The sequence below is a fragment of the Phyllobates terribilis genome, unplaced genomic scaffold (assembly GCF_046119375.1).
Source record: "Phyllobates terribilis strain yellow unplaced genomic scaffold, ASM4611937v1 Scaffold_4__5_contigs__length_816908805, whole genome shotgun sequence".
Classification (NCBI taxonomy): domain Eukaryota; kingdom Metazoa; phylum Chordata; class Amphibia; order Anura; family Dendrobatidae; genus Phyllobates; species Phyllobates terribilis.
Window position 1 is genome coordinate 8,021,920 of NW_027362764.1, and position 24,672 is coordinate 8,046,591.

A 24,672-nucleotide genomic window follows, 5' to 3' on the forward strand; every position below is an offset into this window, starting at 1 on the left:
GGCAATTGCATCCACCACCAGCATCCCTGACTTGTGTTTCGTGATGACCTCACTGATTACATTATAACCCAGGATAGGATCCTCTGCCACGTTCTGATCACTGGTCATAAGAAAAGGTACCAAAAGCTCAATGTTGTTGCTGTTCTTCGTGGCCCTGAGTTGGAAAGTCACTTCCATCCAGCCTATGAAAGGGATTTCGGTCTGGTTGACAGCTTTGCCGTGGAGTTCCACTGGTCCTAAGAGTTCTTTCAGTGACTGAAGGCAGGTATGTGGCAGGTAGCGCCTTCTCCATTCTTCATTTAAAAGGTTTGCTTGGGCTCCTGTGTCCCACAGTGCTTTTACTAGGAGTCCATCTAGCTGGCACTCCATAAAGCACCTTTCATCGATTAGGCTGATGAGGCTATCTTTACTGACCGAGGAATCCTCCTCCCAGGAGTACATTGTTTGCCCTTCGCATTGGGCATTAAGTAACTGATGCCCCTGTCTCTCTTGCAGCTGTTGTAGACGGGAACACACTTGGGGATAGTGCTGACGCAGCCATTTTACCTCATGCGCCGTTCTGGGGTTTGGTGAGATTTGGATTTGCTTCTGGGGCCTCCTCTGTGTTGCGGTTACCAGTCACCCCACACTGGCAACCTCCTGTCTTTTAACCCAAACGACCGTGACCATTGGCATTCCTTGGCATAATGTCCTTCGTCACCACATCTGTGGACACACACCGTATTCTGATTTGATGAACGGCACACTTCACAAGCCGGGTATCTTCTGTTTTGGATCCCACTCCTGAGTCTGAGGGATACAAGTTCTGGCCTGGAATTAATCAACTTTTTCACCTCAATCAACTCGGTTCGCAGTTCTCCTATTACTTCCTCCCAGTCAGTGCTGGCGTTTCTCTCTTTTGTTGGTGATTTAAGGTTCCCTCTCGGAGGCGGCACTGGAGGGTCTCCGTTATGATCTTTGGACTGGTCACCGGGGGTCTCCAACTTCAGCTGACCCATTTTGGTGATTTTAAGAACAGAGCCTTTCTTTAACTTCTGTTCGCTCTCTGACTCCAAACTAGCTGCCTCATTCATTTTTTCAATTAGGACTTCGTCCAGAATGCCAGGATCTTCTAGGTACTGTTTCAGCTGCAACTTGATGTATTTGCTGATTAACCCCATTCCCAATGATCTCAAGAACTTCTTCTGGACTAGTCCAGCATCAAACTTCTCCTCCGCTTCTACATCTCTGGATGCAAACAACAGTCTATCCTTCAGTTCAATTGCTCTGAGCAAGAACCTTTGGGATGATTCATTATTTTTCAGTGAGATGTTAATGAGTCGGTGGAACAATTCTGAAGTACTCTCTTCTTTATAGTGCCCTTTTAAAATCATCTTCAGCTGTTGCAAGGTCAATTGACTCTTCATTTCTAGCATACTATGGAGGTTCAGACCTGGGCTGATCGCTTTCACCACCCCCTCAACGATCTCATCTGGCTGGTAGCCTTTCTGTAAGCCTGCATCGATATGGTGCAGCAAGTTCATATAAGACAGTTTCTCTTTCTGTTCACACTTTCCAATCTGTCCCAGGATATTGAATTCTTTCCTTATGGTGATTTGTGGTGTTAGAGAGAACTGTCTCCCTGATTTATCTAACCCGAGCAGGGTAAAGGTTCTGTCTGAGTCTATCACCCGTTCAGAGGTTTTGGTCGATTCCTGCAGGGCTGTTGTTAGAGATTTTAATTGTTCTTTCAATTCCTGTAGTTCTATCTGCGGATGGAGATTCACGCTTTTGTTAATTGGTGCCGGTCCTCCATCCTCCAACTTAAACCTGGTTAGAAACTGTGTTAGCTCCTGGAGGAACATCCCCATGACGTCTTCAGCTTCTTTCTCCCCCCAGCTCATCCATTTTTGCATTAATGGCTGCCAACAGTTGCCTGCGGTTGTGTGCTGTAGAAATCTGTTCTTATGACATCTTTATATGTTCTGCTACTGTTCTAAATTCTTCATAGGTTAACTGAAGAAGCAGCTCACTAATTCTGTCCATTCGTATTTCCATATCCATTGCTGCTAGTGAGTGTTTTTTAGGGCTGGTCTCCTTTAACTGGTGTAGCAGAGTTGAAATGAGGTGCTGTGCTGTACTGTGTGCAGTGTGTTTTTCCAGACAATTTTCCTCTTCTCCCTCTGCTAATCTTAATCCCTCCCAGGATTCCCCGTACGGGCCACCAATGTTACACACATGTCACTAGGTTCAGATAGGCGAGACTGGTTTCATGAATTCTTTGGAATCCTGGGGGAAGCGTTACTCAGGGCGACCATAGGCTGCAGCTTCTCTCAGGCACACAATAGATTCCATTGCTGACCAGACACATCTGACGAGTCTTTTTCAACAGTTTAAGAGTGGAATTTAATCTGAATCACGGCCAGTGCAATTCAGGGATATTACAGCAACAATCTTCATTACAGTACAGTCTGAGTTTCTTGAGCAACCGGCTCCAGTAACAATACAGTAGTTTCTTCACAAGACACAGTATTACAGTCTCTTCAGTAGCATAATTCAGCACAGATTAGATCTCTTAGCAGCACACTTCTATGCATACACAACCACAGGCATTTCCTTCACAAGGACACAATAGTACACAGCATTCTTTATCCTGCATGGAGATGGAGGGGGGGAGGGTTTGATGAGGGAGATGATCCCTGTGACACAATTCCTTCCAGTCCTTAACTTCCTGCCTGATAATGCTCTGCACTATTAGTTCAAGGAGTTTATCTGACCTGTGTTTAGTTTCTCTCCTGATCTGAATCTTGTTCAGTTGCCTTCTGTGAGATACAGATCACACACCACCTTTCTCTTTGGCTCCAGCCAGACAGTAAACAACTTCCCCACAATCCCCATGGGGCTCTGCTAAAACACTCCCTGTCTCCTGTGACTGTGTTAACCCCTCTAGTTGCTGGATGCTTCTGAAGCACAACACTTCCTGTCTCTTGTGCTTGTGTTATTTGTAACTAGATGGTGGCCCGATTCTAACGCATCGGGTATTCTAGAATATGTATGCAGCCGACCGGGCGCGACTAATCAGCGAAGCAGTATTTAAATGGGTTGTGCACTACTTTAAATGAACCCCCCAATGTATCCCCCCGGGGCCCCTAATGAATTTTGGAGGACCGGGGAGCGAGGCCGCCGGTCGGGGTACTTCTGTTGTGAGCAGCTGGGAGATGACCGGCTAGCACAGGGTGAGCGTGTGAGGGAGATGACCGGCTAGCACAGGGTGAGCGGGTGAGGGTGAGCGTGTGGAGGTGTGAGGGTGTGCGTGTGAGGGTGTGCGTGTGAGGGTGAGCGTGTGAGGGTAAGCGTGTGAGGGTGAGCGTGTGTGAGCAGGTGAGTGTGAGGGGGTGAGGGTGAGCGTGTGGTTGTGAGCACGTGAGGGTGAGCGGGTGAGCGCGTGAGGGTGACGGTGTGAACGTGTGAGGGTGAGCGTGTGAGAGTGTGAGCGTCTGTGGGTGTGAGGGTGAGTGAGAGGGTGAGTGTGAGAGGGTGAGTGTGAGAGGGTGTGCGTGTGAGGGTGTGCGTGTGAGGGTGTGGGTCAGCGTGTGAGAGTGTGCGTGTGTGAGGGTGAGCGTGTGAACGGGTTAGGGTGAGCATGTGCGGGTGAGCGTGGGAGCATCTGAGGATGAGCGTGTGTGAGGGTGAGTGAGAGGGTGAGTGTGAGAGGGTGAGTGTGAGAGGGTGAGTGTGAGAGGGTGTGCGTGTGAGGGTGAGCGTGTGAACAGGGTGAGCATGTGCGGGGGAGCGTCTGAGGATGAGCGTGTGAGGGTGAGCTTCTGAGGGTGAGCATGAGCGTGTGCATCGCCCCTGACCTCCGTGTGGCAGATGAGCCGCTAACGGCCGCCGTCTTGTTCTGAAAATCCTGCATTGCTGATTGGCCGCAGCTGGACCAATCAGTGACGCGGGATTTCCTGGACAGAAGGACAGACAGACAGACGGGATAAGACAATTATATATATTAGATAGTTGCTGGATGCTTTTGAAGTAACAGTACTACTTCTGCATGTCACACCTGTCACAGGTGCTCAAGCGGTTCCAGGGTGCTGGATTGACCCTTAAGCCTGGCAAGTGCCAAATAGCCATGACAGAGGTGTAGTACTTCGGTCACTGAGTGGGTTGCGGTAACCTGAAGCCAGAGCCCGGGAAGGTAGATGTTATCACCTTCTGGCCTTCCACAAAGACCTAAAGCAGGTGATGTCTTTCTGTGGTACAGCAGGGTACTATAGGAAGTTTGTCTCCAACAGTAATATCCTTGCCAAGCTTCTGACAGACCTAAAAAAAAGAAGCTGCCGCACACCGTGGACTGGACAGCTGATTGTGAGCGGTCCTTGACAGCGCTGAAAGCCACCCAGTTCTACGAGCCCCGGACTGCACCCAGCCACTTGTACTGAGCATGGCCTGGATGCTGTGCTCAACTAGGTAAATTAGGAGGAGGAGGAGGAGGAAGAAGAGCACCCAGGGATGTTCCTCAGCCAGGAAAGTGCACCCCTGACGAGGAATTAGTGAAATGGTTCTAGTGGGTGAGCTTCTTATTACTAACTGTACCTTGCTTTTACTTGTACTTTTTTGGACTTTTCCTGTGGGATAAACATTCATTAGATTCCCAATCTACATTATTATATGGTTATAAATTACGGATGATCACAGCTTAACCACCAGCATATTTGTGACATATTCTCACCTATTTACTTGATATATACATTATTTATGATTGGGGTTACTGCAATGGCTCACCCACCAATTTGTCTTTGTCTCCATGTTGGGATTTTTCATACGTAATTTTTAACATTATATATTCAATTAAGTTTAAATATTATAAATTAATTATTATTATGATTTCAGTCCTCACACACATTTTGTATTGTTTTTTTTTCTATGCCTTTTGGCCTTTTGGGACATCTTTCCCTGTTTTGGATTACACATTTTTGGTTATAAAAGGGCAATACTTACCTCAGAAAACCCCTTCTCATTTCATGCTATCAGCAATGGCACCACATGGAAGAGAAATGTCACAAGACCTGAGAAAGAAAATAATATCTTATACAAGAAAGCTGAAGGCTACAAGAAGATAAGCGAAGCTTTACTTATCAGTCAGATACTGGAGAAAAAGCCATACAAAGATGTACCACGGAAGGAGCGGCAGCATCTCACAGAGGTCCAGGTCACCACAGAAGATACCACCTAAACAGGAGCATCTTCTGATGAGAAGCCATGAAGAAGATTGATATGTAAGTTCTCTGCAGTTATGGAAAGAAGTAGAAAGCTGAACCGGTGTGAGTGTTCACCATGGCACAATACGACATACACTGCAGAGGAATGGTGTGCATGGGGGTCATTCATGCATAAAAAAAGCCACTTAAAGTTTGCCAGGGCCCATACTGAAAAGTATGAAGATTACTGGACACTATGGAGCGATGAGACCAAGCGATGAGTTTGTAGAACTGATGGCTTCAAAACTATATGCACAGTGCCTAGAGTGAGGTCTGGCGGTGGCAGTGTCCTAATATGGGGCATATGAGCTTCTGGTGTTGGGGGGCACATGAGTGCTGCTGGTGTCAGGGGGCTACATGTCAATGATGGGATCCTGAATTGACAGATATACTGTTCTATAGTGAAATCGAATATGCTGCCATCACTCCGGGACCTTGATAGATGACCACTTTTGCAACGTGACAATGATACAAAACACACGACTGTTGGATTTCTGAAGAATAACAGGGTGACCGGGAATTAGTGTCTCGTAATCTGAGCCCACCCGCACACCCATGGGGGGTTCTGAAGAGTCAAGTTGTCCTCACTTTCCATCCAGCATCAAGGCTCTAGAAGAGCTCATTCTGAAGAATGGAAACGACAGGTGGCGTAAGAACTGGTTCATTCTTGGCCTAGAAGACTTGGTGACATCCTTTAAAAATCATGGAGGTCACTCATTTTTGCATCATCTAATTTGAATAAAACTGAAGATTTTGTAATGTATATATATTAACTTCCATGTTATGTGTTTTCTGAACTGATTCTTGTGTTCGGTGAGATGTGGGTTAAGCTCTTGTGCTGAGCTCCGTATAATGTGCTTTCTTGTTGTGTTACGCAGTAATAAGTGCGAATCATCAAGCTCTTTTTTCTCTCCTTAGCGCCCTGGGATGCCCTCTGGGGCTCGAATGCCACATCAGGGCGCTCCCATGGGCCCTCCAGGACCCCCATTTGGTGGAAGTCCATCTGTACGTCCTGGAATTCCACCTGCAGTAATGGAACCCACCAGAAAACGCTCAGCTCCACCACAAGTTCAGCAACAAACGACACCAACGCAGGGGAGGAGCAGAAGGTGAGCTGTGACAACTCCAGACAATGAAAAGGTATCAACACTGTAACAAAATAATAACTATTCACTCGTCTATTCCCAATATTTAGCACAAAGAGGCGGAAGATGGCGGACAAGATCCTCCCTCAGAGGGTGAGTTACACTTATCACAAATTAAGACTGCAAAAATAAGACTCTCCCCAACAGGTCACACCCTCCTGTGAGTACAGTTCCTCTATATCAGGTCACACCCTCCTGTGAGTACAGTTCCTCTATATCAGGTCACACCCTCCTGTGAGTACAGTTCCTCTATATCAGGTCACACCCTCCTGTGAGTACAGTTCCTCTTTATCAGGTCACACCCTCCTGTGAGTACAGTTCCTCTCTATCAGGTCACACCCTCCTGTGAGTACAGTTCCTCTATATCAGGTCACACCCTCCTGTGAGTACAGTTCCTCTTTATCAGGTCACACCCTCCTATGAGTACAGTTCCTCTTTATCAGGTCACACCCTCCTGTGAGTACAGTTTCTCTCTATCAGGTCACACCTTCCTGTGAGTACAGTTCTTTTTTATCAGGTCACACCCTCCTGCGAGTACAGTTCCTCTCTTTCAGGTCACACCCTCCTGTGAGTACAGTTACGCTTTATCAGGTCACACCCTCCTGTGTGTACAATTCCTCTCTATCAGGTCACACCCTCCTGTGAGTACAGTTACGCTTTATCAGGTCACACCCTCCTGTGAGTACAGCTTCTCTTTATCAGGTCACACCCTCCTGTGAGTACAATTCCTCTTTATCAGGCCACACCCTCCTGTGAGTACAGTTCCTCTTTATCAGGTCACACCCTCCTGTGTGTACAGTTCCTCTTTATCAGGTCACACCCTCCTGTGAGTACAGTTCCTCTTTATCAGGTCACACCCTCCTGTGAGTACAGTTCCTCTTTATCAGGTCACACCCTCCTGTGAGTACAGTTCCTCTATATCAGGTCACACCCTCCTGTGAGTACAGTTCCTCTTTATCAGGTCACACCCTCCTGTGAGTACAATTCCTCTCTATCAGGTCACACCCTCCTGTGAGTACAGTTCTTCTTTATCAGGTCACACCCTCCTGTGAATACAATTCCTCTTTATCAGGTCACACCCTCCTGTGAATACAGTTCCTCTTTATCAGGTCACACTCTCCTATGAGTACAGTTCTTTTTTATCAGGTCACACCCTCCTGTGAGTACAGTTCCTCTCTTTCAGGTCACACCCTCCTGTGAGTACAGTTCCTTTATATCAGGTCACACCCTTCTGTGAGTACAGTTCCTCTTTATAAGGTCACACCCTCCTGTGAGTACAATTCCTCTTTATCAGGTCACACCCTCCGGTGAGTACAATTCCTCTCTATCAGGTCACACCTTCCTGTGAGTACAATTCCTCTTTATCAGGTCACACCCTCCTGTGAGTACAGTTCTTTTTTATCAGGTCACACCCTCCTGTGAGTACAGTTCCTCTCTTTCAGGTCACACCCTCCTGTGAGTACAGTTACGCTTTATCAGGTCACACCCTCCTGTGAGTACAGTTCCGCTTTATCAGGTCACACCCTCCTGTGAGTACAGTTCCCCTCTATCAGGTCACACCCTCCTGTGAATACAGTTCCTCTCTTTCAGGTCACACCCTCCTGTGAGTAGAGTTCCTCTTTATCAGGTCACACTATCCTGTGAATACAGTTCCTCTTTATTAGGTCACACCCTGCTGTGAGTACAGTTCCTCTCTTTCAGGTCACACCCTCCTGTGAGTACAGTTCCTCTCTTTCAGGTCACACCCTCCTGTGAGTACAGATCCTCTCTTTCAGGTCACACCCTCCTGTGACTACAGTTCTTTTTTATCAGGTCACACCCTCCTGTGAGTGCAGTTCCTCTCTTTCAGGTCACACCCTCCTGTGAATACAGTTCCTCTCTTTCAGGTCACACCCTCCTGTGAGTACAGATCCTCTCTTTCAGGTCACACCCTCCTGTGAGTACAGTTCTTTTTTTATCAGGTCACACCATCCTGTGAGTACAGTTTCTCTCTATCAGGTCACACCCTCCTGTGAATACAGTTCCTCTTTATCAGGTCACACCCTCCTGTGAATACAGTTCCTCTCTATGAGGTCACACTCTCCTGTGAGTACAGTTCCTCTCTTTCAGGTCACACCCTCCAGTGAGTGCAGTTCCTCTTTATCAGGTCACACCTGCCTGTGTGTACAGTTCCTCTCTGTCAGGTCACACCGTCTTGTGAGTACAGTTCTTTTTTATCAGGTCACACCCTCTTGTGAGTACAGTTCTTTTTTATCAGGTCACACCCTCCTGTGAGTACAGTTCTTTTTTATCAGGTCACACCCTCATGTGAGTACAGTTCCTCTCTATCAGGTCACACCCTCCTGTGAGTACAGTTCTTTTTTATGAGGTCACACCCTCATGTGAGTACAGTTCCTCTCTATCAGGTCACACCCTCTTGTGAAAACAGTTCCTCTTTATCAGGTCACACCCTCCTGTGAATACAGTTCCTCTTTATCAGGTCACACCCTCCTGTGAGTACAGTTCCTCTTTATCAGGTCACACCCTCCTGTGAGTAGAATTCCTCTTTATCAGGTCACACCCTCCTGTGAGTACAGATCCTCTTTATCAGGTCACACCCTCCTGTGAGTACTGCTCCTCTTTATCAGGTCACACCCTCCTGTGAGTAGAGTTCCTCTTTATTAGGTCACACCCTCCTGTGAGTACTGTTCCTCTCTTTCAGGTCACACCCTCCTGTGAGTACAGTTCCTCTCTATCAGCTCACACCCTCCTGTGAGTACAGTTCCTCTTTATCAGGTCACACCCTCCTGTGAATACAGTTCCTCTTTATAAGGTCACACCCTCCTGTGAATACAGTTCCTCTTTATCAGGTCACACCCTCCTGTGAGTACAGTTCCTCTTTATCAGGTCACACCCTCCTGTGAGTACAGTTCCTCTTTATCAGGTCACACCCTCCTGTGAGTAGAGTTCCTCTTTATCAGGTCACACCATCCTGTGAATACAGTTCCTCTTTATCAGGTCACACCCTCCTGTGAGTACAGTTCCTCTCTTTCAGGTCACTCTCTCCTGTGAATACTGTTCCTCTTTATTAGGTCACACCCTCCTGTGAGTACAGTTCCTCTCTTTCAGGTCACACCCTCCTGTGAGTACAGATCCTCTCTTTCAGGTCACACCCTCCTGTGACTACAGTTCTTTTTTATCAGGTCACACCCTCCTGTGAGTGCAGTTCCTCTCTTTCAGGTCACACCCTCCTGTGAATACAGTTCCTCTCTTTCAGGTCACACCCTCCTGTGAGTACAGATCCTCTCTTTCAGGTCACACCCTCCTGTGAGTACAGTTCTTTTTTTATCAGGTCACACCATCCTGTGAGTACAGTTTCTCTCTATCAGGTCACACCCTCCTGTGAATACAGTTCCTCTTTATCAGGTCACACCCTCCTGTGAATACAGTTCCTCTTTATAAGGTCACACCCTCCTGTGAGTACAGTTCCTCTTTATCAGGTCACACCCTCCTGTGAATACAGTTCCTCTTTATAAGGTCACACCCTCCTGTGAATACAGTTCCTCTTTATAAGGTCACACCCTCCTGTGAATACAGTTCCTCTCTATCAGGTCACACCCTCCTGTGAGTACAGTTCCTCTCTATCAGGTCACACCCTCCTGTGAGTACAGTTCCTCTTTATCAGGTCACACCCTCCTGTGAATACAGTTCCTCTTTATAAGGTCACACCCTCCTGTGAATACAGTTCCTCTTTATAAGGTCACACCCTCCTGTGAATACAGTTCCTCTCTATCAGGTCACACCCTCCTGTGAGTACAGTTCCTCTCTATCAGGTCACACCCTCTTGTGAAAACAGTTCCTCTTTATCAGGTCACACCCTCCTGTGAATACAGTTCCTCTTTATCAGGTCACACCCTCCTGTGAGTACAGATCCTCTTTATCAGGTCACACCCTCCTGTGAGTACTGCTCCTCTTTATCAGGTCACACCCTCCTGTGAGTAGAGTTCCTCTTTATCAGGTCACACCATCCTGTGAATACAGTTCCTCTTTATCAGGTCACACCCTCCTGTGAGTACAGTTCCTCTCTTTCAGGTCACTCTCTCCTGTGAATACTGTTCCTCTTTATTAGGTCACACCCTCCTGTGAGTACAGTTCCTCTCTTTCAGGTCACACCCTCCTGTGAGTACAGATCCTCTCTTTCAGGTCACACCCTCCTGTGACTACAGTTCTTTTTTATCAGGTCACACCCTCCTGTGAGTGCAGTTCCTCTCTTTCAGGTCACACCCTCCTGTGAATACAGTTCCTCTCTTTCAGGTCACACCCTCCTGTGAGTACAGATCCTCTCTTTCAGGTCACACCCTCCTGTGAGTACAGTTCTTTTTTTATCAGGTCACACCATCCTGTGAGTACAGTTTCTCTCTATCAGGTCACACCCTCCTGTGAATACAGTTCCTCTTTATCAGGTCACACCCTCCTGTGAATACAGTTCCTCTCTATGAGGTCACACTCTCCTGTGAGTACAGTTCCTCTCTTTCAGGTCACACCCTCCAGTGAGTGCAGTTCCTCTTTATCAGGTCACACCTGCCTGTGTGTACAGTTCCTCTCTGTCAGGTCACACCGTCTTGTGAGTACAGTTCTTTTTTATCAGGTCACACCCTTTTGTGAGTACAGTTCTTTTTTATCAGGTCACACCCTCCTGTGAGTACAGTTCTTTTTTATCAGGTCACACCCTCATGTGAGTACAGTTCCTCTCTATCAGGTCACACCCTCCTGTGAGTACAGTTCCTCTTTATCAGGTCACACCCTCCTGTGAATACAGTTCCTCTTTATCAGGTCACACCCTCCTGTGAATACAGTTCCTCTTTATAAGGTCACACCGTCCTGTGAATACAGTTCCTCTTTATCAGGTTACACCCTCCTGTGAGTGCAGTCTTCTTTCGAGCCTTAATTGCAGTTGCAGACTGATTGGTCTGGACGTTAGTGAACATTTACCGGATAAGTAGATGGACCTTCTCCATGATAAGAGAGATCTCCCTGTGGCTTCTGTTACCAAGTTGTTGTGAGGAAATTCAGCCCAGACAAGGAGGTGATGGGCATTAGAAAATATCCAAAGACATTGTTTCATGAACTAATTAACCCTCTCAGTCTGACCATTGCTCTGTCAATGGAAACTTCTTACACCATCCTTGCACTTTTTCCTCCACATGGCAGAGAATTCACCAGAATTTGGAAAGAAATGTAACTGTTCAGTCTGAAACGATACAGTCTGGAAGACCATGGGAATGAAAGATCTCCCGAAAAAAAGACTTGGGCTAACTGTAAGGCAGCCGACAATGACATTTAGTGTACCATCTTGGAAAAACTATCCACTGCCACCCTAATAAGCAGTGAATCCCTGGGCAGCAGAAAGGTCCATAGCAAAGTCCATGGATATTTCGGACCAAGGACCCTAAAGTATAGGCAATGGTTACAGGGGTCTGAGAGGTGCTTGAAGACTTAAATTGGGCACATTAGGTAGACAACGCAGCAAGCTCCTTCATTTATTGTCTTTATTTGGTCCATCAATGAAAAGAAGAAAAAGGCATGCAGTTCAACGGACAAGGATGAGCGTAAATGAAGAAAGGGGGTATTCGAGACCCCACCTTCTGACACAGTGTAAATGAAGGATCAATCCTGTGGAGGAACATGTGGCATAAATATACCAATAGCTTCAGGTTTCATAACGTCGGTAGGCATAACCTAACAGATGGCAAAAAATGTGGAAAGTGTTAGCTCTGCAGCTGTTCAGTGCCGGATGATATTAGAGGATGGATTCAATCCTGGAGAAGGACCCGCAAAGTGCCTTCCAGAGACTCATTCTACAGGCAGGTTGAAGACCCTCCAGTTTTTATGGGTGGTATAGCTTGTTACCAGAATATTATCTCCTTCCAGGGGGACGCACCATTCTTCCAAAACTAATGTAACAGCTGGAAATGTTCAGTTTCCAATTGTGTAAATCCTCTACACGAGAAGATCCCATGGATGAGAACCAGCAGAGATGGTTCCTGGCGTCATGGGATGGCTTTAAAGATACGGAGCCTCCTCTGACGTAGGAGTCATCGGTTTACTCGTTACCATCCAGATGATGAAAAACCAGAGGAAATGAAAGGACTGAAGACTTAGCAGAGTCCGGTCAGCTTAGTGAATGTGGACCCTATGAGTGACGGCCATTAGAGAAGACCTTGTTTGGGTGTTATTCTGGATGAATTGCCCATAATAATTAACAAAACTGTGAAATCCTGGAAGGGCTTTAAGGCCCATGAATTGCGGTAGTTTTGAATTGCTGAGACCTATTCAAGATATATCACCATCCCACAGAATATATAATGCAGTAGACATAAAAAGTCTGCACACCCCTGTTAAAATTCCAGATTTTTGTCACATAAAAAGAATCATTTCAGAACTTTTTCCACTTGTAGTATTGCCATATCTGGATAAATTCATGAGAAACAAACTGAAATTATTTTGAAGGGAAAATAAAAAGAACAAAACTAAACTAATGTTGCATAAGTGTCAACACCCTCTTATAATTTGGGGATGTTAGGGTTGTCATATTACATAGTAACCAGTGCACGTCTGCCGCTATTTACACTAATTCTGATTAACCCCATAGAAAGTTTTGCTTTTCTGGGAGGAATTTCCGGACATTTCTGGTCTGTAAAAAGCTGGTAACATAGGAAAGGGATCTCATTGTTGAAAGTTATCAGTAAGGAGAAGGTACAAAAACATTTCCCAGGCATAAGATCTACTATGGACCCTGCAATGATATCACAAGAAGGGTCTGAAATTTGGCACAACAGTGACCTTACCCAGAAATGGACATCCCTCAGAAATTTGTGAAAAGACGAGAAGAAAATTGGTCCTGGAGGCTGTCAAGAGGCAGACAGCAACATTAAAGGAGCTGCAATAATTTATTGTAAGTATTGGTTGTGTATTGCATGTGACAACATTCCTTTGTATTCTTCATATATCCGGCCTGTGGGATTGGGGGCAAGATGGAAGCTTTTTCTTACAAAGAAAAATATGAAAACCCGGTCATGATTTGCCAAAACCTCCATCAAGTCTGCAAAAGCATGTCAGGAATGTGAAGTGTCTGATGAGACTGAAATGGAACTTTTTGGCCATAATTCCAAATGATGCAAAGCCGATACTGTGCATCACCAGAAGATCACCATGCCAACAGTGAGGCATGGTGGGAGCAGCATTGTGCTTTGGGTCTGCTTATCAGCAGCTACAACTGGTGCTTTATTCAAGGATGAGCAAATTATGAACATTTAAAATATCAGTCAATTTTGCATTAAAACCTTCAGGCCTATGCTAAGAAGCTAGAGATGAAGAGGAATTACACCTTTCATCAAGACAATGTCCCTAAGCAACCTCCAAATCACCAAAAGAACGGCTTCACCACAAAGTTATGGAATGGCCCAACCCGAGCCCAGACTTGAACCCAAGGGCAAAATGGTGATGACTTGAAGAGGGCGCTGTACACAGAAGATGCACCCTCAGTCTCAGAGATATAGAGCCACTTTATGGAATAGCGGGCAAAGATAGCCAGTTGTAGATGGGCTGTGCTGATTGACTCGGATCCAAAAAGACTGAATGCTGCCAAAAATTCACAGGGGACTACAGCACTGTATTAGTGTGCAGATTTATGCAACCGCATTATTTTACCTCTTGATCTTTATTTTTCCTCCTAAAATGATTTTAGTATGTTTCGCAATGCGTTTTTTTCAAATTATGAGCGATAATGAGGGTGTAAAAATGTCTGAAATGATTTTTCTTGGTAGGATTTTTTTACATGGCAAAAACCTGGCCTTTTAACGGGAGTAAACTTTGTATCTCCATTGTATATCCTTAAAATGGTAACTCCTGTTGGTCAAAGAGGCATTTTTCTAATTTGGTGAACTGTATAAGCATAAAGGCGGTGAGAGGCCATATCCTGAGATACAACCTGAATGTCATCCAGATACTCAAGTACTCACAAAGAGTGAGCGTTGCATAGGCCAAAGAGCGTGACCCGTTACCCGTAGTGGGCATCGTGGGTGTTGAATGCTGTTTTCCACACATTAACTTCTTTATCAGACAGTTGCCCTGCATGATGAGATGGCTCCGGCCTGGCCCCATTTAACTTGATTAGGGAAAGGCTACTGGAAGAGTTGTTTAGAAGTCAAACCCTCGTTCCAAAAAAGTCATCCTGATATAGTACTCAATGTCTGTCTCTACTGGTTGTAGAAAATTCTGTGTCTCTTATATTCTCTTGTTTGTGATTGTAAAATATGTGAAATGGCAATGTCATATTGTGCTTATTTCTGGGGGCTTGGGGTAGGGATAATTTTGTATTGTTGATTATAGGAAGATTATAAAACCTAATAATTACTTGATTAGAAAAAGACAATGAGCTCCCTGGATTAGACCAAAGAATTGAGAAATTCAGAGCAGGGGATACAAATCTTTTATCATAATCTTGTTTAAACCTCAATGGTCAAAACATGGTGTCAGGGAGATATTCAGAAAATATGAACCATTTCTCCCAAACCCCTCTTCACCCTTCCCTTATCTACCATTTGTGACAAGAGAAGAGCTGACAGTCCAGCATCTGTCTCTCTGCAAATTATCACCTACAGCAGAAGTGACTTGTAAAGCTGTAACCTAATTAAAATGCGAGGGTCGACACGGCCTTTCAATCAATTTACATGTAGCTGTTAAAGCTTGCTTCCCAGGATGAAAAAGGGAATTTAATAGAGGGTCGCACGATGCCCAGCACCAATACGAAATATGGAATAGCTCAAGTTACATAATTCTGATAATAAGGGGACCCATATTTTTAGTGGCAGGGTCAGCCAAGGAACAAGATGCTTGTTTTTTCGTAGCCATAAGCCCCTCCAGGGAGCTGTAGCGCAAGAGCAACAAAATAACGGATCGCAGATACGCCATGTGTTGTCTCTAAATGAAGGTGAAATCATAATAGAAAATATGGTATCACTTTGGCTTCTGGGATCAACCAGTCATGAGTTATCCCAAAAACGAGATCTCTTAATAAAAATGTGCAGACTGGAGACCAGCCCCATGATGTCAGCACCGGGGGTGGGTGGACAGATCTTCCTTTAGGCATAAAAGAGTCCACGGAGGATAGATGAGCATTCTTTGCCAGGGGGGTATAGATACTACACTGTGTGCCGAATTATTAGGCAAATGAGTATTTTGATCACATGATACTTTTTATACATGTTGTCCTACTCTAAGCTGCATAGGCTTGAGAGCCAACTACCAATTAAGTAAATCTGGTGATGTGCATCTCTGTAATGAGGAGGAGTGTTGACTAATGACATCAACACCCTATATAAGGTGGGCTTAATTATTAGGCAACTTCCTTTACTTTGGCAAAATGGGTCAGAAGAGAGATTTGAGGGCTCTGAAAAGTCCAAAATTGTGAGATGTCTTGCAGAGGGATGCAGCGGTCTTGAAATTTCCAAACTTTTGAAGCGTGATCACCGAGCAATCAAGCGTTTCATGGCAAATAGCCAACAGGGTCGCAAGAAGCGTGTTGGCCAAAAAAGGCGCAAAATAACTGCCCATGAATTGAGGAAAATCAAGCGTGAAGCTGCCAAGATGCCATTCGCCACCAGTTTTGCCATATTGCAGAGCTGGAACGTTACTGGAGTATCAAACAGCACAAGGTGTGCGATACTCAGGGACATGGCCAAAGTAAGGAAGGCTGAAAAACCACCACCTCTGAACAAGAAACATAAGATAAAACGTCAAGAATGGGCCAAGAAATATCTTAAGACTGATTTTTCAAAGGTTTTCTGGACTGATGAAATGAGAGTGACTCTTGATGGGCCAGATGGATGGGCCAGAGGCTGGATCAGTAAAGGGCAGAGAGCTCCACTCCGACTCAGACGCCAGCAAGGTGGAGGTGGGGTACTGGTATGGGCTGGTATCATCAAAGATGAACTTGTGGGACCTTTTCGGGTTCAGGATGGAGTGAAGCTCAACTCCCAGACCTACTGCCAGTTTCTGGAAGACAACTTCTTCAAGCAGTGGTACAGGAAGAAGTCGGTATCGTTCAAGAAAAACATGATTTTCATGCAGGACAATGCGCCATCACATGCATCCAACTACTCCAAAGCATGGCTGGCCAGTAAAGGTCTAAAAGAAGAAAAAATAATGACATGGCCCCCTTGTTCACCTGATCTGAACCCCATAGAGAACCTGTGGTCCATCATAAAATGTGGGATCTACAGGGAGGGAAAACAGTACACCTCTGGGAACAGTGTCTGGGAGGCTGTGGTGGCTGCTGCACGCAATGCTGATCGAAAACAGATCAAGCCACTGACAGAATCTATGGATGGAGGCTGCTGAGCGTCATCATAATGAAAGGTGGCTATATTCATCACTAATTATTTTGGTTTTTGCATGTCAGAAATGTTTATTTCTAGATTTTGTGCACTGATATTGGTTTACCTGGTGAAAATAAACAAGTGAGATGGGATTATATTTGGTTTTTATTAAGTTGCCTAATAATTCTGCACAGTAATAGTTACCTGCACAAACAGATATCCTCCTAAGATAGCCAAAACTAAAAAAACCCACTCCAACTTCCAAAAATATTAAGCTTGGATATTTATGAGTCTTTTCGGTTGATTGAGAACATAGTTGTTCATCAATAATAAAAATAATCCTCTAAAATACAACTTGCCTAATAATTCGGCACACAGTGTATAAGCAACAGATCGCCTTCGATAACGCTCAAATCAAATCGGGGAGCCCCTCCTCCAGCTATACTGATTCGTCCCTGCGAACTCTATAGTAAGTTTCTTCTGTAATCCTGTTTATTTTATGTAACTGTATATTCTGTACTGTAAATGTCCATTTGTAAAATCTTTGTATATTTTTCCTAAACACTGCCTCCCTTTTGGATTAAATATAAAATTTAATAGTTCTGTTTCTTTTGTCCTGTAATCGTTCCCTCCCCCGAAGCCATATACGCTACCAGAACGCAGGTGTCCGACCAGACCTGTAATATATTTCAAACTGGACGGTGGTGGCAGCGAATAATATTAATAATGGGGCTATCGTGAAGCTGACAGTGACCGTACGGGGTGTATACACATGTTCCATGCGTCGGAATCCGAAGGTGTGACGCCATACGCTCACTGGTCGCTTGCTTATACCTACGTGTGCTTGTGTATCCCTGACAGAGTGACTGCAAAGGTGAGATATTGCATGATCTCCCTGGTGTCGTCTCTGTGGAATACCTGACAAATTGGTGGCAGCGGTGGGATATTACAGAACACCAGTGGCTGGATTGAGCAATCATTCCTGTCACTGAAAACTTGCACGTTCTTGCGAGAATTCTGTGCAGAGTTTTAAGAAATCAGACTCATTGTTTTAATATTTTTTATATGGGACATTACTGTACGTAAAGCAGTTGCATCCCCTTTCCTTCTCTTGTATTTCTGTCCTATATTTTATTTGGCAACGATAGCAACACGTGGAGAGTCCTGGTATCAACAGCAGTCAAAGGACACTACCACTGCCCTCTGTGAGCTGAGACAGATTGACCCCATGGGCAAAACCAAGGACCAGATGATTGCTGAACTGTTGCAAGGTGCCACAGAGCCAGTCCAACAGCAGAGCCCTGATGATGTGGCAGCCAGCCAAGGCCCGGAGGGCGCTGCTGCAGGGGTCCCACCTGTGATTGCCAGTCAGATCTGCAGCCAGGGTAGTGTGGACCCCCACCTGCAGATGGCCTTGGAGCAACTCGCCGCAGACGATTGTGACGGACGACGGCACCTGATCCTGAAGTTCCAGGAGTGAGCAGAGCAGCAGGCCAAAGCTAACCTTGTGGCTGCTGAGCGCCAGGCCCAAGCTGACCGGGAGGAGCAAGCAGAGCAACGAGAAGCTGCCGAGTGGGAGTGATAGTACCAACTGGATCTAGCCTGAATTCAGAATAAGCCGTCCTTCGCACAGACCCGTGAATCCAACAGTGCCAACTGTTTTAAACCCCGTCCTGGGCATTTCCCTGTGATGGAAAAGGATGGGGACTTGGACACATTTCTACGAGGGTTTGAAAAAGCCTGCAGACAGTATCAGCTGCCTGCCGACCAATGGGCCCTGTACTTAACAGCGGGGCTCAGAGGAAAAGCTCTGGAGGTGTTTGCTTCTCTCCCTCGAGAAGAAGATGGAGACTATGAGGCCGTCCAGCTGACTCCGGAGGTTTACTGGAAAAAGTTCAGAGCCCTCCAACGTTGACCACATGATAGCTACGGTGATATGGTGGATGGGCTCAGAACTAACTTTGAGCAGTGGATCCGAGGACTGTCAGTCACCACCTTCGAGGACCTGAAGGATCTGATGGTGAAGGACCAGTTTCTTTGACTTTGCCCAGTGGAAGTGCAACAGTTTGTGCTTGACTGGGAGCCAAAGGAGGCCGTCAAAGCAACCCAGATCGCAGATGCCTATGAGGCCAACCACGCAACAGAGGTGCAGAAGTCAGCCGCTTCCAGCTGGAGAGGGAGTAAGCCTACAAACACTCCCAGTGTTCCAGCCAGCCGGCCCTCAAGGGGTTCTACCCCATCTTCCATCACCTGGCCTGCATTTGACTCCCGTAGGTGTTATATTTGTGACCAAACGGGTCACGTCAGCCTTGACTGCCCGGAGAGGCAGAAGATGGACCCCACACCTGAGGCCCCAGGGCCTACTGAAGCCATTTTTTTGTGGGTGGGGAGGTTGGCCAGGCCTGTGAAAACTTACAACCAGTTACTGTGGGCAACACCGTTACTGTTGGCCTTAAGGACACTGGCACAGAACATACCCTCATCCGCCCTGAGTTCGTGTTACCAGAGGAACTGATTCCTGGGAAGACCCTGACTGTCACCGGGTTTGGGGGTGTTCGCCGTCCCATACCAATGGCCCGAGTTTTCCTGAACTTATCCTGTCCATTCCTGATCCAGTACCTGATCTGTCTACCAGCCTGCACGTCTCCCTGTTATTCAGTTCCTCGCCAGTCTTGCTACCCTGCCCTTTGGGGGTCAGCTGCTGCGGCTCCAGGGTCTGTCCTGGAGTAGCACCTGGCATCAAGTCTAACCACACCATTAGGGGCTCTAGTAAAGAACCAGGTGGTTGCTTAGTTACGCCCCTCCAGGCTCTCTCCGGATATGGCATAGTGGTTCCACAATCACGAGCGTAACAATATCATCAGGCTTCCTCCACTGAAATTGACAGGTCCTTCAATTTCTTGATCCGTTAGTCCCTTTTTTCCTTGTTTCTTCCAGGCCATTTGCACCCATCAGAGTCTAGTCTATTGACTTTCTTCTCAAAGCTTCTTATGACGATATTGCAGTCAAGGCTTCTTCACCTTTTTTTTTGAGCCACCATACTAGTGCTTGCACGGACGTCTGTGATCTCAGTTACAAAGCATACGAGCCACCTCCACTGCCATGTTTGGCGCGTCAGAACTGATAGACCTTGTGATGAGCCGACTTTTTGATTCCGATATTTTGACTGGACGTCCACCTCTTGGCTTTTGAATGGATGGATTTCCTTCATTTGTATTCTTCCAGCTGTCATGGCGCTCTCATGATGCAGTTTGGCAATTTTCTTGGCTGAGAGACCACTATCGATGAGCTGGATGATGCTGTTTCTCTTTTTCTTGGAAAATCTTCATGGCTGCCCCTCGATTCAAACTAGTGACCTTTCGTTTGGGAATCAACCTGATAACACACTGAGCTATTAGGGAATGTAAGAACAGGTTGTAATTTGTAGTAAACAGGAAGAGAAGGATTTTTCCACCACCAGGAGCAAAACAGTAACAATGCAGTGACATGACAAGAATCTTCATAACTAATCATATGCTAAATAGCAGAAAGTCAAATTTATGTATAAGATAACCAAGATCATTGTCTATAAAATGATGGTAGTCTCACGTTCGAAGCAGTAGTGGATGGTGAGATATGGAGCCTGAAAGGCAAAAGTTCCAAACATTGTTACCCTTTTGCTCTTCAGTGTATGTACAGCCTCTCCTCATCAGGTAACACTCTCCTGGTAAGAGCAGCATATCCTCATCAGGTCACACTCTCTTGGTTAGACCAGCATATCCTCATGATGTCACACCTACCTGGTGAGAGCAGCCACCCTCATCAGGTCGCACTCTCTTAGTTAGACCAGCATATCCTCATGATGTCACACCTACCTAGTGAGAGCAGCCACCCTCATCAGGTCACACTCTCTTGGTTAGACCAGCATATCCTCATGATGTCACACCTACCTGGTGAGAGCAGCCACCCTCATCATGTCACACCCTCCTGTGATTGCAGCCTCTCTTCATCAGGTCACACCCTCCTGTAATTGCAGCCTCTCTTCATCAGCTCACATCCTCATGAGATAGCAGCTTTTCCCCATCAGTTCACCCTCTCCTGTGAGCGTAGCCTTTCCTCAACAGTTCATACCTTGCAGTGAGTCCAGTCTCTGCTCAGATCACACCCTCCTGTGAGTTGAGCTTCTCCTCATATGGTCACCCTCTCCTGTCAGTACAACCCCTTTTCAACAGTTCACACCCTCCTGTCAATTTAGCCTCTTCTCATCAGATCACAACTTCTAGTAAGTGCAGCTGCTTCTCATCATGACATCCCCTCTTGGGTGTACACCCTCTCATCATCAGGTCCCACCCTCCTGTGAATGCAGTCTTTCCTCATTAGGTCACACCCTCTTGCCAGTGCAGCCTCTCAACAATCACTCCATCCTATGAGTACAGCTTCTCCCCACTAGGTCACACCCTTCTGTGAATGCAGTCTCTTGTCATAAGTTCAGAACTTCTTGTGAGTGCATTCTCTCATAGTCATACCCTTCTGTGAGATTGGCCTCTCATTGGGTCATACTCTCCTGTGAGTACATAGATTCTCTTCATCAGGTCACACCTTCCTGTGAGTACAGCCTCTCTTCATCAGGTCACATCATTGTGTGAGTGCATCCTCTTATTAGGTCAACCTCTCTTGTTAGCTGTCAGGAATCACCCACAGAGGGACGACACCGGGGAGATCACACGATATCTCACCGTGCCATCACGCTGTCAGTATTTCGTCCAGAATCACGAGCACATGATCCAGACTACTCGCTACACGGATATCGGCAAGAGACCGGTGAGAGTATGGCGTCACAACTCTGGGTTCCAACGCATGGAATCCGTGTTTACGCCCCATACCGTCACTGTCAGCCTCGCGACAGCCCGATTATTATTATTCTCTGCCACCACCGGCCGAGTTTGAAATATAATACAGGCTTGGCCAGACGCCTGTGTTTTGGTAGCGTATATGGCTTCGGGGAAGGGAACGATTACAGGACAAAAGAAACAGAACTATTAAATTTCATATTTAATCCAAAACGGAGGCAGTGTTCAAGAAAAGATATATACAAGGATGTTACAAAGCAAACATTAAAATACATACGCAGTTACATAAAATAAACAGGATAAAAGAAGACAACTTACACTATACAGTTCGCAGGGACGAATCAGCATAGGTGGAGGAGGGGCTCCCCAGATGATTTGAGCGTTATCGAACGCGACCCGTTGATTATAATCCTTATACCCCCTGGCAATGACTGCTCTTCTAATGTTCATGGGTTCTCTTATACCTAAGGGGAGATTTACCCACATGCCCCTTGTGGTGACATCATGTGGGCTGGTCTCCAGCCTGTACATTTTTACTAAAAACGCTAACTTCTGCGATAACTCATCGCTCGTTGATCTCAGAAGCGTGCAAACGACGCCATTTTTTTCCCTTATGATTTTATCTTCACTTAGAGACCACACATCGCATAGCTGCAGTCTGCTTTTCTGGTGTTTTTGCGCTACAGCTCTATGTAGCGTTTTTCAGTGGCAGAAAAAATATCCCTATCATTCCCTCGCTGATTTGACCTCTAAAAATATGGGTCCCGTTATTGCCAGACATATGGAACTCACAATATTTCATATTTCATATCGGAGTCGACGTGGCTATGGCTGGTGGCCGGGAATTGTTTGTGAGTGCCTTTGAACTTAACAAACCATTTCCTCTTTCCTCCAAACTCTGGCCTGGGAGAAGGTGTCAATCTTATCTCAGGTCTGTGTTAAGAGGAAATACATTTGCATTTAGTTAGCTTGTACCAGTTCTTGGCTGGCATTTGTTTGTGTAAAGCCTCCCTCATGACTGTGTTAATTGGGGCTTTTGTGCTGAGCTGAGGGGGAAGAATGGTCAATATCTGGGTCAGGGAAATATGGAAGAACATTTTCAATATTCATCAATACTTCCCTGACATCTCCCCCTCTTTGAGGTGGTGTAATGGGTGATTTACCGATCACCCCTTTAAGCCCACCCTTCCTGCTGATATGACAAGCTGGGGATCCTGCTTTCCCATCACCCAGACAGGTTCAGGAGACATTTTCCCCACACCTCTGACAGGCTATAGCTGCCTTCTTCCCATACTCCTGACAGACAGGGGGAAACACCTTCCTCCTACTTCGCCTGGTTGCGGGGCCTACCCTTCCACCCCTCATGGCTACCTGGGGGGCCGGGCTTGCGATGGGGCAGCTATGATCAGCCAGGTCACAGTCCGTCGTGGCACTGGTCGGTAGCACTCGACCACTTTCCTTATGATCCCGTGCTTCTCTCCATCCTTTCTCATCACCTCTGGAGCCGTGCTAGTCATGGGACAGCTACCATTGACCATGCCACTATCTGGCGTGACACTGGTCACCTGCACAGGACAACCTGCTTCCTGGTGCCCGTGCCTGCTCCCCTTGCCCCTAGCACTTATGCTGGCTCGCTTTAGGCGATCCTTAGCATCATCACCCCGCTGGGTGATGTGGCTGAGTTCCCCTTTATTACAACACACATTTTTATTATACATCACATTGACATTTTTGACAGCGGCATTACATGACATACCAGATCTGGGAGGGTTGTCAGGGATGTATCGGGCAACCATCCGTCCCAGATCAGTTCCCAATAGCACATTAGTGGGGAGATTCTCCAACACCCCCACTTCGCTTAACCCCCTCCCCGCACCCTAGTCCAGGAAAACTCAGACCATCGGTATGGAACGGCAAACACCCCCAAACCCAGTGACAGTCAGGGTCTTCCCAGGAATGAGTTCCTATGGCAACACAAACTCAGGGCGGATCAGGGTGCGTTCTGCGCAAGTGTCCTTAAGGTCGACAGTGACAGTGTTGCCCATGGTAACAGGTTGTAAGTTCTCTGGGGCCTGGCCAACCGCCCCACCCACAAAAAAATGGCTGCAGTAGGCCCTGGGGCCTCAGGTGTGGGGTCCATCTTCTGCCTCTCCGGGCAGACAAGGCCGATGTGACCCGTTTGGTAACAAGTATAGCACTTACGGGAGTCAAATGCAGTCCAGGTGCTGGAAGATGGGGCAGAATCCGCCGAGGGCCAGCTGGCTGGGACACTGGAGGTAGTTGGAGACTGACCCCCTTTCCAGCTGGTGGTGGCTGACTTCCGCACCTCTGTTGCGTGGTTGGCCTTATAGGCATCTGTGATCTTGGCTGCTCTGGCAGCTTCCTTTGGCTCCGGGTCAAGCACAAACTGTCACACTTCCACTGGGCAAAGATGAAGAAACTGGTCCTTCACCATCAGATCCTTCAGGTCCTCAAAGGTGGTAACGGACAGTCCTCTGATCCATTGCTCAAAGTTGGTTCTGAGCCCATCCACCACATCACTGTAGCTATCATGGGATCCACGTTGGAGGGCTCTGAACTTTTTCCAGTAAACCTCCGGAGTCAGCTGGTACTTTTTTATCAGGGCCTGCTTGACGGTCTCATAGTCTCCATCTTGCTCTCGAGGGAGGGAAGCAAACACCTCCAGAGCTTTTCCCCAGAGCCCTGGGGTTAAGTATCTTGCCCACTGGTCCGTGGGCAGCTGATACTGCCTGCAGTTCTTTTCAAAGCCTCGCAGAAATGTGTCCAAGTCCCCATCTTTCTCCATTACAGGAAAATGCTCAGGAAGGGGTTTAAAGCTTTTGGTGCTGTTGGACTCATGGGTGTGTGTGGTGGAGGTCTGCAGCTGGATTCGGGCTAGCTCCAGCTGGTACTGTCGCTGATGCTCAGCAGCCTGTCAGTCAGCTTGGGCCTGGTGCCCAGCAGCCTTTCGTTGCTCTGCTCGCTCCTGTCGGTAAGCTTTGGCCTGTTGCTCTGCTCACTCCTGGAACTTCAGGATCAGCTGCAGTTGTCCGTCGCGATCGTCTGCGGTGAGCTGCTCCAGGGCCTTCTGCAGGTGGGGGTC

The 24,672-nt window shown here is 46.7% G+C and overlaps 1 protein-coding gene across 1 annotated transcript in view; it reads left to right on the forward strand.

Annotated features, from left to right (window-relative positions):
- LOC141264797 (SWI/SNF-related matrix-associated actin-dependent regulator of chromatin subfamily D member 3-like) overlaps nt 1–24,672 on the forward strand; it is a 71,170-nt gene that overhangs the window by 38,032 nt on the left and 8,466 nt on the right. The window contains exons 2-3 of the mRNA XM_073677110.1: nt 6,156–6,346; nt 6,433–6,475. Of these exons, the coding sequence (XP_073533211.1) occupies nt 6,156–6,346; nt 6,433–6,475 (234 nt within the window). The remainder of the gene's footprint in view (nt 1–6,155; nt 6,347–6,432; nt 6,476–24,672) is intronic.